Source organism: Nerophis ophidion, linkage group LG27 (assembly GCF_033978795.1).
Source record: "Nerophis ophidion isolate RoL-2023_Sa linkage group LG27, RoL_Noph_v1.0, whole genome shotgun sequence".
In the NCBI taxonomy this organism is placed as follows: Eukaryota; Metazoa; Chordata; class Actinopteri; order Syngnathiformes; family Syngnathidae; genus Nerophis; species Nerophis ophidion.
In genome coordinates this window covers 4,785,439-4,803,208 of record NC_084637.1, presented here as the reverse complement: position 1 = coordinate 4,803,208, position 17,770 = coordinate 4,785,439, and the positions used below count along the sequence as shown (strand labels likewise).

Here is a 17,770-nt window from a genome sequence, read left to right as displayed (position 1 = left end):
AACAGATGAAAGCAGCTGAGATTTGGGTTTCCCAGTATGCACCTGTTCCTTAACCCCCAGAGGAAGTAATGAACATGTTGAGGGGGCTATTGCCCTGTCAGAAATCTGTTTAGCCGCAGTTGAGCCCCCCCGCCCCCAGCATTTTAGGGCCCTTTTATGCAAACCCATCTATTCTTACCTATTGGTAACAGCAGTTGGGTATTTGGGATCTGGTTAAGTCCCCAAAAATTGAAATCAGTCAATTTATCAATCAATCAATGTTTACTTATATAGCCCTGGATCACAAGTATCTCAAAGGGCTGCAAAAGCCACAACGACATCTGCGGTTCAGCGCCCACGTAAGGGCAAGGAAAAACTCACAACCCAGTGGGACGTCGATGAGAATGACTATGAGAAACCTTGGAGAGGACCGCAAATGTGCGCATTCCACAGTACTGGAGCCCGAATAGAAAACGCTCTATAGCCCGCAGACGCAGATCCTAAATACACAATAGTAGTTACCAGACAGTAAGAAAAGTTGGTTTTGCGTAATGGGTCCCTTTTTTAAAGATGAACAACAATCTTTTCTAGTCAACGAGCCGCCAACCTTCCATCGACCTCAGAACGACCTGCAAACGTTCGCCGGAGAGAACTTTGTCTTCCAGTTTGCAGCATCAGATCCAGAAGGCTCAGCCCTGCTCTTTCAACTGGAGACTGGCCCCCAGGGTGCCACGCTCTCACCGGCTGGACTCCTCATCTGGGAGGTCCCATCATCTCTCGAACAGGAGGGGTATCAGTCAACCATTCACCTGATGCTGTCGGATGAGTGCAATGCTCATGACACCTTTACGGTTCAGGTATCTGCATATACTGTATGATCATGATTGTTGGATGAGCAGTATGTTACAGTCATGTTTGCTCCCGCATAGGTCCACGTGTTGCCATGCGGATGTCAGAATGGTGGAACATGCGTGACGGACGTCAACTTCCCTGCTGGCAGTGGGAAGTACCTGTGTGTATGTCCAGAAGGGACACAGGGGGACCTGTGTAATGATAACGTGGACAAATGCTTGTTGGCACCGTGTCCAAATGCAACATGCATTAACACAGCTGGGGGATTCAGATGCGAGTGTCCCGCAGGGTTGTCAGGTACCAATTTCCTTCTGGTTTTGGGGTTCGTTTAACGCGCTTGATCAACCTGCATGTCTCTGCAGGTGCAACATGCCAGGAAGATGTTGACGAGTGTGAGCGCACACCCTGTTTCGCAGGAGTACAATGCCTCAATAGTTATGGCTCCTACACCTGTGGCCCCTGCCCTAAAGGAATGCAAGGGGATGGTACATCGTGCACAGGTGAGACCTGTAACTTTGGATTGGTTAAGTGATCAAAACATAAATTATCCTTTTATTGCAGTGGACGAGATTCCTGCCACCATCACTACCTCATTGGCTGCAAAAGCCCCTATTCGCACAATTCCAGTTCTACTGCAGACCCAAACTACTCCTAACCCAAGACTCCACGCTGCCAAGACCATGCCGGATATTACACCAAACCCTATCAAAGTTGGTCTATCTCTAATTAGCGCCACAACTGAGAAGAACACCAGTGTACTGAAACCCACGGGAAAACCTGTTGCAGGTGCGAATGTGAGCTTTTACAGCTTAAAAGTTGATATGTACATCAGTGGTTCGAATGAACTAGGACCTTTTATAGAAGGTGAACATCAAATCTAGTAGGTAGAGAACGAGACTCTGTCCCAGGTGGAGAAGTTTAAGTATCTCGGGGTCTTGTTCACAAGTGAGGGAAAGATGGAGAAGGAAATCAGGTGGAGAATCGGAGCAGCTGGGGCAGTATTGCAGTCACTCTGCCGCATTGTTGTGACCAAACGAGAGCTGAACCAGAACATTCCTACTCTCACCCATGGTCATGAAGTGTGGGTCATGACCGAAAGAATAAGATGGCGGATACAAGGGGCCGAAAAAAGTTTCCTCAGAAAGGGTGGCTGGCATCTCCCTTAGAGATAGGGGGAGAAGTTCAGTCACCCGAGAGAGAATATGAGCAGAGCAGCTGCTCCTTCGCTTGGAAAGGAGCCAGCTTAGGTAGTTCGGGCATCTCTTGCGGATGCCTCACGAGCGTCTCCCTAGGGAGGTCCTCGTCCGACTGGGAGGAGACCCTGCGGCAGGCCAGGGACCAAATGGGGGGGATTACGTCTCCTCTCTGGCCTTGGAACGCTGCGGGTTTCCCCAGTTGTTAATGTTGTTCTGGAGAGGGAAGTCCGGGGATCTCTGCTGAAGCTATTGTCCCCGCGACCCGTTTCCGGATAAGCGGTTGAAGATGGATGGATGGATGGAACATCTAATCCTTCTCCTTTTGCCAATTTTACAGCAACCTGTGCCAGCAGGCCTTGTTTCCCTGGCGTTCAATGCATCAACCGACGCCTGCCGCATGTTGGCTACGTTTGTGGTCGGTGCCCACCCGGCCTTCACGGCAACGGTCGCACCTGCGTAAAAAAAGCAAAGGCAGGTACGTGGGTTTATCCCCAGTGGGAGCCCAGTTATGTTTAAGAAAACTAAATCTGAATATTGTCAGTGGTTTTTTTTTAGCATCCAATTACGTTTCGCCTCAACAGCCAGCAGGCCATAATAGCCGACCTCTGCAGAGCAGCAGCAGTAAGGTGTCCAGCCTCCATTTACCGGACCTGCCTTCCAAACACGGCGTGAAACGCCTGCCTGTCAATAGACATTCCGCACTACATCACCATTCAGCTTTTTGGAGGGGAGGAGGTACCGGTCGGAGGGAGGCTGTCTCCGGTGATATTGGGAGAACAACAATCAGTGCTCTTCCTGTCACTGCCACCCACAGAGGCCATGTCACATCCTCTAGAGTTTCCGGTGAGCCTGTCCCAAAGGTGAGTCTCATATCAAATGAGCGTTCCACCGTGAGTCGGTCTGAACTTAACTGCTTCTTGTTGTGTTTGTATTTAAGCCATTTGAACAAGGCCTTTCCTCTAAAGTAACTCCACCCGCTCCTCGTCTCATAACACAGTCCGGCCAAGTGACACTGCCTAGAGCGACCACCCACCTGTTCAATTACGTGTCAGTCCGCCCTGCTAAACTGTGGACCTCTCCGAGACCTGTACGTCCTCTTACAGCGGCGCTCAGAGGTTTGCCTTATACCCTGCCAGAGACCAAATTCTCTACAGACAAAGACGAAGTAACGTTGATCCCTACGACAACAAACCACACCTTCCTTCTCAAGAGAGTGCCGTTCACTGATCATGTGACTGATAAACGTGTGGTGACATGTGGCGACCGGCCATGTTTTCCTGGCGTCCAATGCAATGCAACATTGGACAGCGGGTTTCGCTGTGGCCGCTGTCCTGTTGGCTACACTGGAGATGGACACATTTGTCGTGGTGAGTTTCTAAACCTTGCCCATGTTTCCAACTATAAGCCGCACTTAAATGACATCTATTAAACAGACAACAATCAAGGAACCATGCAGAGACAGAGTTAAATTTAGCTCATGAGGAGAACGCCTGAAGCTGCACACTTAGTCACAGTCTCGCCCTAAGCTCTAGGGTTCAGCTCCCACATCCCTCAATTTATTCAGGAGTTCCGCAGTCAACCATCCATTTTCTACCGCTTTGTCCCTTTTGGGGTGGCGGGGGGTTCTGGTGCCTATCTGGGCTGCATTACGGGCGGAAGGTGGGGTACACCCTGGACAAGTCGCCACCTCATCGCAGGGCCAACACAGATAGACAGACAACATTCACACACTAGAGCCAATTTTAGTGTTGCTAATTAACCTATCCCCAGGTGCATGTTTTTGGAGGTGGGAGAAAGCCGGAGTACCCGCTGGGAACCCACGCAGTCATGGGGAGAACATGCAAACTCCACACAGAAAGATCCCGAGCCCCGGATTGAACTCAGGACTACTCAGGACCTTCGTATTGTGAAGCACATGCACTAACCCCTGTGCCACCCTGGAGTGATCACATATATTATGCAAAGTAGGTCCAGGACGCACAATACGTGACGGAATGTGCTGGGGTTTGTGATTTCGCCTTGTCTCTGCTTCATCTGCGTACTGTCGTCTTATCTTCGTTGAGGTCCTTGAAGTCCTTGGCCGTTAGCGGCCTTGTGATTTCGCCTTGTCTCTGCTTCGTCTGCGTGCTGTCGTCTTATCTTTGTTGAGGCCCTGGAAGTTCTCGGCTGTTAGTGGGCTAAAACAAAGCTAACATCTGCGGCTGAGGCCACCCCTCAGACAAGAAGTTTTTGACCTTGCACAGATAGAAAACATGCAGCTTGAGCACAATAGCTAATAACTATAGCAATGGACTTTAAGCATATTAAAATTGTGTGATAATATATATACATGATTATTCTAACAGTAAACCATCATTTAGTTGGTTGGATATTTTTTCTTTACAAACGTGCTCCTCTCTCTTTAAGCTGTTTGCAGGCGAGCTTGCGGACGGAACATGGAGTGCGTGGCACCCAACGAGTGTCGCTGCAAGGCAGGTTACACGGGTTCGCACTGTCAAACAGGTACGTTTCAAATGATGAATAGTATTCATAAAAATGAACTATGCCTGCTTCTAATTCGATGGTTTTTTTTTTTAGCAATTTGTGAGCCGATGTGTGTGAACGGGGGAGCGTGCATTGCTCCGGGGGTGTGTCAGTGTCCTGTCGCGTTTCACGGCGAGATTTGCCAAGAAGGTACAACTTGATTCCATCAAGTATACAGAATATGTACCTTTTTCCCGCCTGTTGAAAGTAATATACGTCAACGTGTACAGCTCTGTGCAGGGTGGCATGTGAAAATGGAGGCACCTGTGTGGAACAGCAGACATGCTCGTGTCCTTACGGTTTTGTCGGACCGCATTGTGAGACCAGTGAGGAACACCATTTTTGGATTTGAATTTGTTTGCCATTTTTTTTCATCATGCTGAATAGTTGCATCAACCACATCACACACAGACACCTAAATGTGCAGCTTGGCCATACTAGTACTCAGTATGTAAATGTGTTATACTTCTGTAGGGCTTTTCTACCTTCAAGGTACTCAAAGGGCTTTGACACTATTTCCACATTCACCCATTCACACACATTTTCACACAGTGATGGCGGCTGCCATGCAAGGCGCTAACCACCACCCATCAGGAGCAAGGGTGACGTGTCTCGCTGAGGGAACACAACGGACGTGACTAGGTTGGTAGAAGCTGGGGATCGAACCAGGAACCCTCAGGTTGCTGGCACGGCCACTCTCCCAACCACACCACGCCGTCCCCGCTTATTACTTATTATTGGATTTATGCAAAGAAAGTGACCTGAAGTTGTTTGCCGTGACATGAAAACTGTGTCTGGCACCTACTCTCGCTTGCATTGACCCCCTTTGCCAGTGTTTTTCAACCACTGTGCCGCGGCACACTTAGATACAGTCTGGTGTGCCGTGGGAGATTATGTAAATTCACCTAATTGGGTTGAAAATATTTTTTGCAAACCAGTCATTGTAATCCACAATTAATGTGCCGTTGTTGAGTGGTCGGTGCTGTCTAGAGCTAGGCAGAGTAACCGTGTAATACTCTTTCATACCAGTAGGTGGCAGCAGGTAGCTAATTGGTTTGTAGATGTCAGGAACATGGTTTGTTGTAAACACAAAATGCAGACAACAGAGTACAGGTAAAATGGTGTCTAATGCATAATTAAACCAAAAAATAAACAAAAGGTGAGCGCCCCTAAGAAAAGGCATTGAAGCTTAGGGAAGGCTATGCAGAACAAAACTAAAACTGAACTGGCTATAAAGTAAATAAAAACAGAATGCTGGACGACAGCAAAGACTAACAGGGTATATGAAGCAGATGGCGTCCACATACTTAAACCAAAAATAAACAAAACGTCAATGCCCCTAAGAAAAGACCCCGAAGCTTAGGGAAGACTATGCAAAACAAAACTAAAACTGAACTAGCTGCAAAGTAAACAAAAACAGAATGCTGGACGACAGCAAAGACTTACAGGGTATATGGAGCAGACGGTGTCCCAAAAGTATGTGGACACCGTCCGCATATTTAAACCAAAAATAAACAAAAGGTGAGTGCCCCTAAGAAAAGACATTGAAGCTTAGGTAAGGCTATGCAAAACAAAACTAAAACTGAACTGGCTGCAAAGTAAACAAAAACAGAATGCTGGATGACAGCAAAGACATACAGCGTATATGGAGCAGACGGCGTCCACATAATTTGTAGATGCCGTCCACATATTTAAACCAAAAATAAATAAAAGGTGAGTGAGTACCCCTAAGAAAAGGCATTGAAGCTTAGGGAAGGCTATGCAGAACGAAACTGAACTGGCTATAAAAGGAAACAAAAACAGAATGCTGGATGACAGCAAAGACTTAGAGCGTATATGGAGCAGACGGCATCCACATACTAAAACCAAAAATAAATTAAAAAATGAGTGCTCCTAAGAAAAGGCATTAAAGCTTAAGGAAGGCCATGCAGAACAAAACTAAAACTGAACTGACTGCAAAGTAAACAAAGACAGAATGCTGGACGACAGCAAAGACTTACAGCGTATATGGAGCAGACAGCGTCCACAAAGTATGTGGACAAACAAAAGGTGAGCGCCCCTAAGAAAAGGTTTTGAAGCTTAGGGAAGGCTATGCAGAACGAAACTGAAACTGAACTGGCTATAAAGGAAACAAAAACAGAATGCTGGACGACAGCAAAGACTTACAGCGTATATGGAGCAGACGGCGTCCACATACTAAAACCAAAAATAAATTAAAAAGTGAGTGCTCCTAAGAAAAGGCATTGAAGCTTAGGGAAGGCTATGCAGAACAAAACTAAAACTGAACTTACTGCAAAGTAAACAAAAACAGAATGCTGGACGAAAGCAAAGACTTACAGCGTATATGGAGCAGACAGCGTCCACAAAGTATGTGGACAAACAAAAGGTGAGCGCCCCTAAGAAAAGGTTTTGAAGCTTAGGGAAGGCTATGCAGAACGAAACTGAAACTGAACTGGCTATAAAGGAAACAAAAACAGAATGCTGGACGACAGCAAAGACTTACAGCGTATATGGAGCAGACGGCGTCCACATACTAAAACCAAAAATAAATTAAAAAGTGAGTGCTCCTAAGAAAAGGCATTGAAGCTTAGGGAAGGCTATGCAGAACAAAACTAAAACTGAACTTACTGCAAAGTAAACAAAAACAGAATGCTGGACGAAAGCAAAGACTTACAGCGTATATGGAGCAGACAGCGTCCACAAAGTATGTGGACATTGTCCACATACTTAAACCAAATACAAACAAAAGGTGAGCACCCCTAAGAAAAGGTTTTGAAGCTTAGGGAAGGCTACGCAGAGCGAAACTAAAACTGAACTGGCTATAAAGTAAACAAAAACAGAATGCTGGATGACAGCAAAGACTTACTGTGTACATCCGTACATGACATGACAATCAACAACGTCACCACAAACAATTACGAGAACAACTTTTTACTGTCAATATCAGCTACTGAGTTTCATTTTTTTATGTTTTCTGCTGGCGGTGTGCCTCAGGATTTTTTCAATGAAAAAAATGTGCCTTAGCTCAGAAAAGGTTGAAAAACACTGTGCTATGCTTCTATCATACTATCTGGGGATTGCTATGATATGCTGTGACAATAACAACGATATTAACGACAATAATAATAAGACACAGTTTTTAAAATGCTTTTTTTTAATGAACTATGCTGAGAAAGCTAATTTTTGTATTTCCCAATGTTAAATGTGTTTTTTTTTGTGGAATGTAGTGGTGTGCAGCCACCACTGTCACCACGGTGGCAGGTGTGTGTCACCAGACCAATGCCAGTGTCAGCCGGGCTGGAGTGGCCCGTCCTGTGAAAACGGTGAGTGTGTGTGCAGGGGCTCAAAAAGGCCACGTGGTTTTGCAGTGCATTGTGGGTGCCGGGTGGCCAATTTTGCTGGACCCAGGTTTTGTTTACATGTCAAACAAGCCCAGGGACGTCAAACTGGTATTCATCGAGGGCCACATGGCAGTTATGTGTGGCAGCCATCAGAGGGCCGCTTGTAACTGTGAATAATGTAGGAATTTGCCTTTTGGATTTCATTATTAATGATATCAATTGTAGACTGCAGTAAAACATTTACAAAATTTGACTGTAAATACTGTGGGGGGGTTTATATTTTTTTACAACATATTACGATGGAAATATAGTATCACTGTTTGTTTTTTTGTGGGGTGGGAGGTTTACAGAAAAAGCTGTCACTTTTGTTGCCAGAATTATACTATTAAATTCACATTAAATTAAATTTAAATTATAAAACTGGTAAGGATGCCACCCCAACGCCTCCTTAGTCATCAGGGGGGAGCTCCAAACTAAAGCTGCTGCTCCTCCACATGGAGAGGAGCCAGATGAGGTGGTTTGGGCATCTGGTCAGGATGCCACCCGAACGCCTCCCTAGGGAGGTGTTTAGGGCACGTCTGACCGGTAGGAGGCCACGGGGAAGACCCAGGACACGTTGGGAAGACTATGTCTCCCAGCTGGCCTGGGAACGCCTCGGGATCCCCCGGGAGCTGGACGAAGTGGCTGGGGAGAGGGAAGTCTGGGCTTCACTGCTTAGGCTGCTGCCCCCGCAACCCGACCACGGATAAGCGGAAGAAGATGGATAGAATTTGCATTGTTTTTTAAAACTTTATATTATTCATGAAAAAACGGTACAAGTTCCTTTTTTATTCTGGAGACTTAGCTGCAAGTTTTTAGACCATAAGACTTAGACTTAGACAAACTTTAATGATCCACAAAGGAAATTGTTCCCCACAGTAGCTCAGTTACAATGATGGAAAGTGTAAGGATGGAAAGGACAATGCAGGTGTAAATAGACTAAATATAGCGATATAAAATATGACAAATATATGTAATATTTACATAATATATGTACAGTATATTATATATACTGATATATTATATTATGTCTACATCATATATGCAATATATAACAATTAGTATGTACAATATTACAGTATACTGTATGTGACAGATGCAGCATGAAATAGAGTAAATGAATAAAAACAAATGCATTGTTTTTCCATTTATAGTAATACACCGTTAAAAACAAGATTTTACAGTTTTACAGAATTTTAACGCAAAAAAATTGTCTTTTTTTTTTCAATTTACAGTAATATGCGGTCATTTTAGATGGAAAGCTGACATGGAAAGCTCATATATTGCATGTGAAAAATAAGCTATCTAAAAGCTTATTTATTTTCAACAAGGTTAAATACAGTATAACACAATGAGAATGTGCCCTGCGATGAAGTGGCGACTTGTCCAGGGTGTTTCGCGCCTTCCGCCCGATTGTAGCTGAGATAGGCACCAGCGCCCCCCACGGCCCCAAATGGGAATAAGCGGTAGAAAATGGATGGATGGATGGACAATTTGAATGTTATATTGCTCAATTATTCTACCTTATTTCAATTATTTTGCAGAAATATGGGGAAATACATATCATGGAAAAATAATGCCTCTATTTCTTTTATAGAAAACAGCAATTTGTATAATTTTTACAGTAGGTTATAGAGACCACACAAATTCACTCGTTATTAGGTCAGGATTATTAAAATATAGAGTGTTTTTCCTACGTGGAGTAATCAGTTTGGACAGATGAAGCCCCAGCAGTGACGGTTTGGCAATCCATGGGCTAAATGTAACTTACAGTTACGATCGATGACTACTGCTGATGGCATCGTAGAATAGAATAGAATAGAATAGAAAGTACTTTATTGATCCCTACGGGATCCAAGTTGTGCACTTAATAGGATGTGGAGAAATGTTAAAGACACACACTATCGTTTCGTTTTTTTGGTAGGGACTTTCTCATCCAAAGAGGGGAAAGCTCCTGATTGGCTGTCATCCGTGACTAACCCACGCCCCTCTTTCAATACTGAGCTGTGATTGGATGTACTTCGAACTTGTCCCAAGCATAGACAAGACTAAATGAAGTAGGATTGGATTTCGTTTCCGTTCAATATTTTCAGCTCTTTTTGATACTTAACTGAATCGTCAGTTAATTGTGGGATCGTCATAGTCAATGTGACTTTTGTTTTCTTTTAATATCATCCTATTTGTTCCTGCTCTGGTGTAAAATGTAGCTGAGATAGGCGCCAGCGCCCCCCGCGACCCCGAAAGGGAATAAGCGGTAGTAAATGGATGGATGGATGGATACAATAAACAGCCTCTGGAGGATGCCCAGCCTCATTTCACAACCAGGTTTCCCCGAAAAAAGCATGCCCATTATGAATTTTTAATACTTTCATCAGTGCGCTATTGCTCCGAAAATAACAATAATTAGCCATGACTAAAAGGAAACAGACAACATGCTTTTTCTCCCAAAATAATGTACGTTGTTTGTCGTCCGCTGCTATATTGATTAACACTAACACCCTACTCAATGCTGTGGGGGAAACAGAATAAAAACATGCTTTGATTCAAACGTACCAGTCTGAAATGGCCGTAACCACCCCAACATGTGCCGGGTGATGGTGTTAAAGAAGTGATGTTTGCTCGTCTCACCGCTGCCATTCAGGCTATTTCGCTGTCTCTTCATTGGCTTCAGAAGATGCTTTCATGCTGGAAATGAGAAAAATGTCACCCAATCCCTCTTTTCCTTAAGCAATCAGCACAATTGTGGCAGTTAATGACATTTGCAGTATGTTTTGAACTTGTTAAAGACAAAAACTAAGAAAAACTTAATGTAAATAAGCAATTCAGAGTGCAGCAATACCCACAATGCAATGCGTTTCCACGTCACACCTTCAAGCCCTACTGTGAACGTCCTCTAGATCTTGTCTCCCTGATGTCTTTGCGCTCCACAGCTCTTTGCTCTCCAGTCTGTCTGAACGGAGGCTTGTGCGTCCGGCCCGGCACCTGCAAGTGTCCTCCTGGTTTCTTTGGGGCCCGCTGTGAAAACGGTACAAGCGTCAAAATGAAAAAAATGTTCATGGGGACCTATGATGATTATCACCTTTTCTGACTCATAAATTACTCATAGCTTTTGCCAAAGTGTCAAATCATACAAAATGGATGGATGGATGGATAATGTAGCTGAGATAGGCCCCAACATCTCCCGCGGCCCCGAAAGGGGCAAGCGGTAGAAAATGGATGGATGGATGTATATATTTAATACATTAACAATATATTTTTTACATAAGCTGCAAACTAAATACTAACGTTTTACTTTAAAAACTGGCAGCTCAGTGAGCAGAATTTTACAGTAAAAGCAGTGTTTTGTACTGCATATAAAAAAAGAGAACAAATTGAATGGAATGGAGAAACACCAGTTTTTAAAAATTTAAGCAAAAGAGCTGCCAGTTTTGGGTTTTTATACTGTAAAATGTTGTTGTTGAATGTTGTTTAATAGTTTAGTGTCTTACTGTATATATAAAAAACAGTACCAAATTAGATTTTACTGTAAAAAAAACAACCCCTCAGTCGGCGGAATTTAACCGTAAAATCTATTGTCAATTTTACAGTCTACAATTTGATCTTTTTTTTTTTTTTTTTAAATCATAACTTAAATGGATACTTAAGTAAAGTATTTATCTTTATTTAAAAAATATATATATATTTGGAATACATGATAATATTTAGATTTAAATAATATTGCAAAGCCCAGACTTTCCAGGGAAGTCTAGGAAAGTCTGGGCTTCCCTGCTTAGGCTGCTGCCCCCGCGACCCAACCTCAGATAAGTGGAAGAAGATGGATGGATGGATGATATTGAATTCTAAAAGATATACAATTGCATGCAGTGCACGGTTTTTAAAGTCAAAAGGCAGAGAACAAATACATTTAGTAAGAAAAGATGAAGTATTTTATTAACACATATTATTTCCAGGCTTTCGCGGGCCACATAAAATAACGTGGCGGGCCAGATTTGGCCCCCAGGCCTTGATTTTGACTCCTGTGATCTAGCACAGTGATTCTCAAATGGGGGTAAGAATACCCCTGGGGGTACTTGAAGGTATGCCAAAGGGTGCGTGAGACTTTAAAAATATTGTAAAAATAGCAACAATTCAAAAATCCTTTATATATATTTATTGAATAATACTTCAACAAAATATGAATGTAAGTTCATAAACTGTGAAAAGAAATGCAACAATGCAATATTCAGTGTTGACAGCTAGATTTTTTGTGGACATGTTCCATAAATATTGATTTTAAAGATCTCTTTTTTTGTGAAGAAATGTTTAGAATGAAGTTGATGAATCCAGATGGATCTCTATTACAATCCCCAAAGAGGGCACTTTAAGTTGATGATTACTTCTATGTGTAGAAATCTTTATAATTGAATCACTTATTTATTTTTCAACAAGTTTTTAGTTATTTTTATATCTTTTTTTCCAAATAGTTCAAGAAAGACCACTACAAATGAGCAATATGTTGCACTGTTATAGAATTTAATATATCAGAAACTGATGACATAGTGCTGTATTTTACTTCTTTATCTCTTTTTTTCAACCAATAAAGCTTTGTTCTGATTAGGGGGCGCTTGAATTTAAAAAAAAATTCACAGGGGGTACATCACTGAAAAAAGGTTGAGAACTACTGATCTAGCCCTATGGTGTTCAAACATTTTTTTTTAAACTATGTACCACCTCCGAAAACACTTGCCTCCTCCACCATTATGACCAACATTAAAATACAGCAGCCTATTGCACAGTACACTACATATTCTGTACAATTCACCACTAAATGGTAACACCTCAATAAGTTTTTCAGCTTGTTTAAGTCGGGGTCCACCTTAATCATTTCACAATTGTCTTCTCTTCACGCAGCGGTCTGCACGCCCCCCTGCAAGAACGGTGGTCTCTGCATGAGGAATAACGTCTGTACATGCCCACGAGGATACACCGGGGGGCGCTGTGAACAAAGTCAGTCTTCTTCTACATCGCTTCATCTTCTCTATGGTTGATTGAGACTTTTATTAGTAGATTGCACAGTACAGTACATATTCCCTACAACTGACCACTAACTTGTTTAATCAATTCATGGTACAAATCCCCCTCTATCTGGGGTTGATCTAGGTTCTTTTTTTTTAACCACCGCCTACGTCCTTTTGCCCTGGTTTTACATCCAAGCTCCAATCCAATCCACTTTATTTATATAGCACATTTAAACAACATAAATGTTTCCAAAGTGCTGCACAGCAATATTAAAAACAATATTCAAATATTATCCTTAGCTCCACCAATGACTGGATTAAAACAAAATATGAAACCAATATGAAAATAAATGATTAAAAACGATTTTAAAGGGTAAAACCAATTAAAACAATAGACATAAAAATAAAACACAGAGGACCACACAACTCACGTAATGTTAAAAGACAAAGATTAAAAGTGGGTCTTAAGACAAGACTTAAAACACTCCACTGTGGGAGCAGTTGGAACACAGAGGGGCAGTGTTCCAGAGCTTAGGCCCTGTCTCCCCTGGTTTTAAGTCTGGTCTTGGGCACCACGAGCTGAAGCTGACTTTCGGACCTCAGTATAATTTTGGATGAGGTCCGAGATATACTGAGGTGCCAGTCCATGAAAAGCCTTAAAAGCAAACAGCCAGGTTTTAAAATCAATTCTAAAATGAACCAGTGCAAACTCTCAAGAATTGGGGTTATATGCTGGCGTTTCCTGGCCCCTGTTAAAAGTCGTGCTGCCGTGTTCTGGATTAACTGCAACCGGGTGAGAGCTTTTTGGCTAATGCCAGCATAAAGTGCATTGCAGTAGTCCCAGGCCACTTGAAATAAAAATGTGCACGACTTGTTCAAATAGGTTTAAAGATAAAAACGGTTTTCCCTTTGCTGAAAGACGAAGATGATAAAAACACCATTTTAAAAACGCCATTGATTTGTCTATCAAGTTTAAAATCGCTGTCTATAGTGACGCCAAGGCTGGTGACTTTGGAACGCACATCATTTTGGTCCCAAGTCAGTAAGGGCCGGACCAAAAACTAAAATTTCAGTTTTTCCCTCATTCTAGGCTAACCAAGCCTTGACGTGGTATAGACAGTTGAGAAGAGGTGTCAGGAGGCCGTGTGGCTTTTTGAAATCGGCATTTAAATTTGGCAGTCGTCTGCATAAAAGTGATAAGTGAAAAATCTCTCCAAGAGCGAACAGGATGGGGCCTAAAATAGATCCCTGGGGGACACCACAGTAAAGCGGAGCAGAAGATCTTTCTGTCTTGCCTCTGGTCAGGGCGGTCGCATTTTTTTCCGCTCCCTTCTTCTCCCTGCTTGCTCTCTTTGTTTTGTCCTGTCTGCACTTTTTTGAAAGCCTCTTTCTTTGCGCTGTCCTCTAAATCTAAACATCAGACATGGAAAGATCAGCTGGGCTCCCGACGCAATTGACAAAGTATTTTCGACGAGGAAAAGAGGTTCGGGGGAGCCTGGCTGCTCTGATGGAACCATTGCTGCCGGGTACGTGAGAGATTCCTGGGATAAATGGAGAATCATGTGCCTCTCAGTCAATTCCATCGAGGACGTGGAAGACATCTACCTATTTGGAACCGTGATTGCGTGGCACCTGCTAATTGGAATGGGCATTGCTCTAAGACGATGGCAGCCATTCAAGGAGCCCAAAGGCTGTTTGTCGCAATGTAAGGATTGGGCCGGGCTGTGGGATCACACAGTCTGGGGCAATTTCTGAACTGCATCGCAAGATTGATCACATCATGGAGAAGCTTGCTAAAAAGGAAAAAATTGAATATGAGGACCAGCATGGACGAGTAGAACAGACAAGCCATTGTAATGTCTGTTCGCGGAAAACAAACATCCTAATCTACGGTTTGACTCCCTCGAATGGCCTTGACGCTGTAAATAACAGGAACAGGCAGTTCTGAAAACATCCCCGAGGACACCTCAATGACGGACACCTTTGACCTCCCTCCCTCCTCAACGACACCTGGAATCGAATTTTTGCTTGCATGCAGAACAGCACCAGGCCTATGAACACTACATCGACACACCCAAAACAATGGGCATATACACACACACACACACACACACACACCCCCACGCTTTCACCACCACTTGATTCCCCTCGGGTGATGGACGGCTGGCAGCGCTTCATAGCAGCAGTCGATGTCCAGGGCCCCAAACCCCCCCCCTCTGTTGCAAGTTGTCATGATTCTATGTAACATATTTATGTGTGCATGGCATGGAGGTTTTTATTTTCCCCACTCCAGAATATGCTCCCTTTGGATCCCAATCTAGATTGTATATTCTTACTCATCTTCTTCCCTATCTTTTACGGGGTGCCTTTGGTGACCCATCAGCGTTCCTGTCCTGTAACCCTGCACACTGTTTGTTTGTTTAATCTTGAACGGGTTTGTGCTGAAAACATAATTTTGTTGTACTTGTGCAATGACAATTAAGTCCTATCCTAAAAAGAGGTGTCCTCGCCCAGTCTGACAGAAAAGGACCTCTCTGACAGGCAGGATCTGAACCACTCCAATGCGGTCCCCCTGACCCCTACATAGTCTCTCAGGTGCTCTAAAAGAATTGTGTGGTCGACTGTGTCAAAGGCATCTGTAAGATCCACCAGATTCCAGGGTCTGTTCAAATCCCCCCCAAAAAATACTAATAAATTGACAAAAATATATGTACATTGCACACCAGTACATGGCAACAAGCACACGTTGGGCTTATTATGTCTATTTTGCACACGCAATTGATCGAGGTCAACCCCTTTTATTGAAGTGCTAACATTGTAGAAAAACTGTGCATCAGCATTCTTCCACAGCTTTTATTTTGCCCCTGCCTTTTTGTCCAGGCGTGTGTGAGCCCTTGTGCATGAACGGCGGTCGCTGCGTGGGTCCCTACTTTTGCGACTGTCCGTCAGGTTGGAGAGGGAAGCAATGCGAACGACGTAAGACGTGCTGCCTGCGTGTGCGTGCATGTGTTGGCGTTTGTGTGTGCCACCTCCCAGTTCTTCACCTTTGGCTGAACTCGGCCGCATGTTTGGTTTCCCTGCAGCCAGCTGCGTGCATACGTGTCTGAACGGCGGTGAGTGCATCGGACCCGACGCCTGCCGCTGTGCTCCGGGCTGGCACGGACCCCTGTGTCACATTCGTGAGTATCGATCTCAAGACAAAGCCCGAAACCTGCGATCATAACGGCGTTGGCGCCGGTGTTGTGGTGCAAGTCCGTGTTTCCTCCAAAAACAGTTTGGTTCAGTTTGTCATGGTGCGGCTTTGGGACAGGTTATGTAAGTTTAAGGCCTACTGAAATGCGATTTTCTTATTTAAACGGGGATAGCAGGTCCATTCTATGTGTCATATTGGATCATTTCGCGATATTGCCATATTTTTGCTGAAAATATTTAGTAGAGAATATCGACGATAAAGTTTGCAACTTTTGGTCGCTAATAAAAAAGCCTTTCCTGTACCGGTAGTAGCAGACTATGAGCGCGTGACGTCACGGGTTGTGGAGCTCCTCACATCTGAACATTGTTTACAATCATGGCCACCAGCACCGAGAGCGATTCGGACCGAGAAAGCGACGATTTCCCCATTAATTTGAGCGAGGATGAAAGATTCGTGGATGAGTAAAGTGAGAGTGAAGGACAAGGAAAAAAAAGACTGTACAGTGGGAGCGATTCAGATGTTATTAGACACATTTACTAGGATAATTTTGGAATATCCCTTACCTGCTTATTGTGTTACTAGTGTTTTAGTGAGATTATATAGCCGTACCTGAAAATCGGAGGGGTGTGGAGACCGCCAGTGTCTCCAAGGGAAGCCACGTTTCTCGACGAGGCGAAGCGAAGGCAGCCAGTCGGGCCAGGCAGAGCTTTTTTTCCCCCCTCCTCCACGGTGAAAGCATCCCACGTTCGGGGGCGGCCGGTGGGAGGAGGCAAGAGAGTCCGCAGCTGCCTCTTTGACAGGTGCACGAGGAACGACGGAAGCTCCGCTCATGTCTACGGTAAGAGCCGACATATTACCACAATTTTCTCACCGAAACCTGCCGGTTGACATGTGGTAGGGAGCCATGTTCGCTTGACCGCTCTGTTCCATAGTAAAGCTTCACCTACGGGAATGTAAACAAGGAAACACCGGCTGTGTTTGTGTTGCTAAAGGCGGCTGCAATACACCGCTTCCCACCTACATCTTTCTTCTTTGACGTCTCCATTATTAATTGAACAAATTTAAAAAGATTCAGCAACACAGATGTCCAGAATATTGTGTAATTATGTGATTAAAGCAGACGACTGATAGATGGGATCGGTGCTTGACCAAAATGTCCACTACAATCCGTGATGTCACGCGCACGCGTCATCAGACCGCAACGTTTTCAGTAGGATAATTTGCTTGAAATTTAAAATTGCAATTTAGTAAACTAAACCGGCCGTATTGGCATGTGTTGCAATGTTAATATTTCATCATTGATATATAAACTATGGTCGGTGGTAGTGGGTTTCAATCAGAGGTGGGTTGTAACGCGCTACATTTACACCGTTACATCTACTTAAGTAACTTTTGGGATAAATTGTACTTCTAAGAGTAGTTTTTAAGCAACATACTTTTATTTTACTTGAGTATATTTATAGAGAAACAACGCTACTTTTACTCTGCTCCATTTGTCCACAATCAGCTCGTTACTCGCTACTTTTTTTTATCGATCTGTTAATGCACGCTTTGTTTGTTTTGATTTTGTCAGACACGCATTCAAAGTAGGAACTACGCATGCCTGCGTTTCACCTATCAAATGCAGTCGCTGGTGACGTTGGACCAATC

General features: G+C 43.7%; 2 protein-coding genes across 10 annotated transcripts in view; one reads left to right on the top strand and one right to left on the bottom strand.

Annotated features, from left to right (window-relative positions):
- The window catches only part of kynu (kynureninase), a 101,049-nt gene that overhangs the window by 68,094 nt on the left and 15,185 nt on the right, over window positions 1-17,770 (bottom strand). For 2 of the 8 annotated variants that reach the window (XM_061889027.1, XM_061889026.1), the window contains exons 1-3: window positions 16,730-16,969; window positions 10,799-10,945; window positions 10,484-10,615 (exon numbers count right to left, since the gene is read on the bottom strand). The gene's annotated coding sequence lies outside the window, so the exon portion shown is untranslated. Of the gene's footprint in view, window positions 1-10,483; window positions 10,616-10,773; window positions 10,946-16,729; window positions 16,971-17,770 lie in introns of those variants that run through there. The other 6 variants (XM_061889024.1, XM_061889023.1, XR_009804574.1 and 3 more) reach the window with 5 other exon arrangements.
- The window catches only part of si:ch211-246m6.5 (von Willebrand factor D and EGF domain-containing protein), a 49,687-nt gene that overhangs the window by 21,947 nt on the left and 9,970 nt on the right, over window positions 1-17,770 (top strand). For both annotated transcript variants that reach the window (XM_061889021.1, XM_061889020.1), the window contains exons 17-31: window positions 571-836; window positions 909-1,128; window positions 1,194-1,331; window positions 1,393-1,617; window positions 2,365-2,502; window positions 2,613-2,887; window positions 2,965-3,394; window positions 4,434-4,529; window positions 4,605-4,700; window positions 4,781-4,876; window positions 7,778-7,873; window positions 10,861-10,956; window positions 12,821-12,916; window positions 15,808-15,903; window positions 16,011-16,106. In XM_061889021.1, coding sequence (XP_061745005.1) covers window positions 571-836; window positions 909-1,128; window positions 1,194-1,331; window positions 1,393-1,617; window positions 2,365-2,502; window positions 2,613-2,887; window positions 2,965-3,394; window positions 4,434-4,529; window positions 4,605-4,700; window positions 4,781-4,876; window positions 7,778-7,873; window positions 10,861-10,956; window positions 12,821-12,916; window positions 15,808-15,903; window positions 16,011-16,106 — 2,460 coding nt within the window. The remainder of the gene's footprint in view (window positions 1-570; window positions 837-908; window positions 1,129-1,193; window positions 1,332-1,392; window positions 1,618-2,364; window positions 2,503-2,612; window positions 2,888-2,964; window positions 3,395-4,433; window positions 4,530-4,604; window positions 4,701-4,780; window positions 4,877-7,777; window positions 7,874-10,860; window positions 10,957-12,820; window positions 12,917-15,807; window positions 15,904-16,010; window positions 16,107-17,770) is intronic.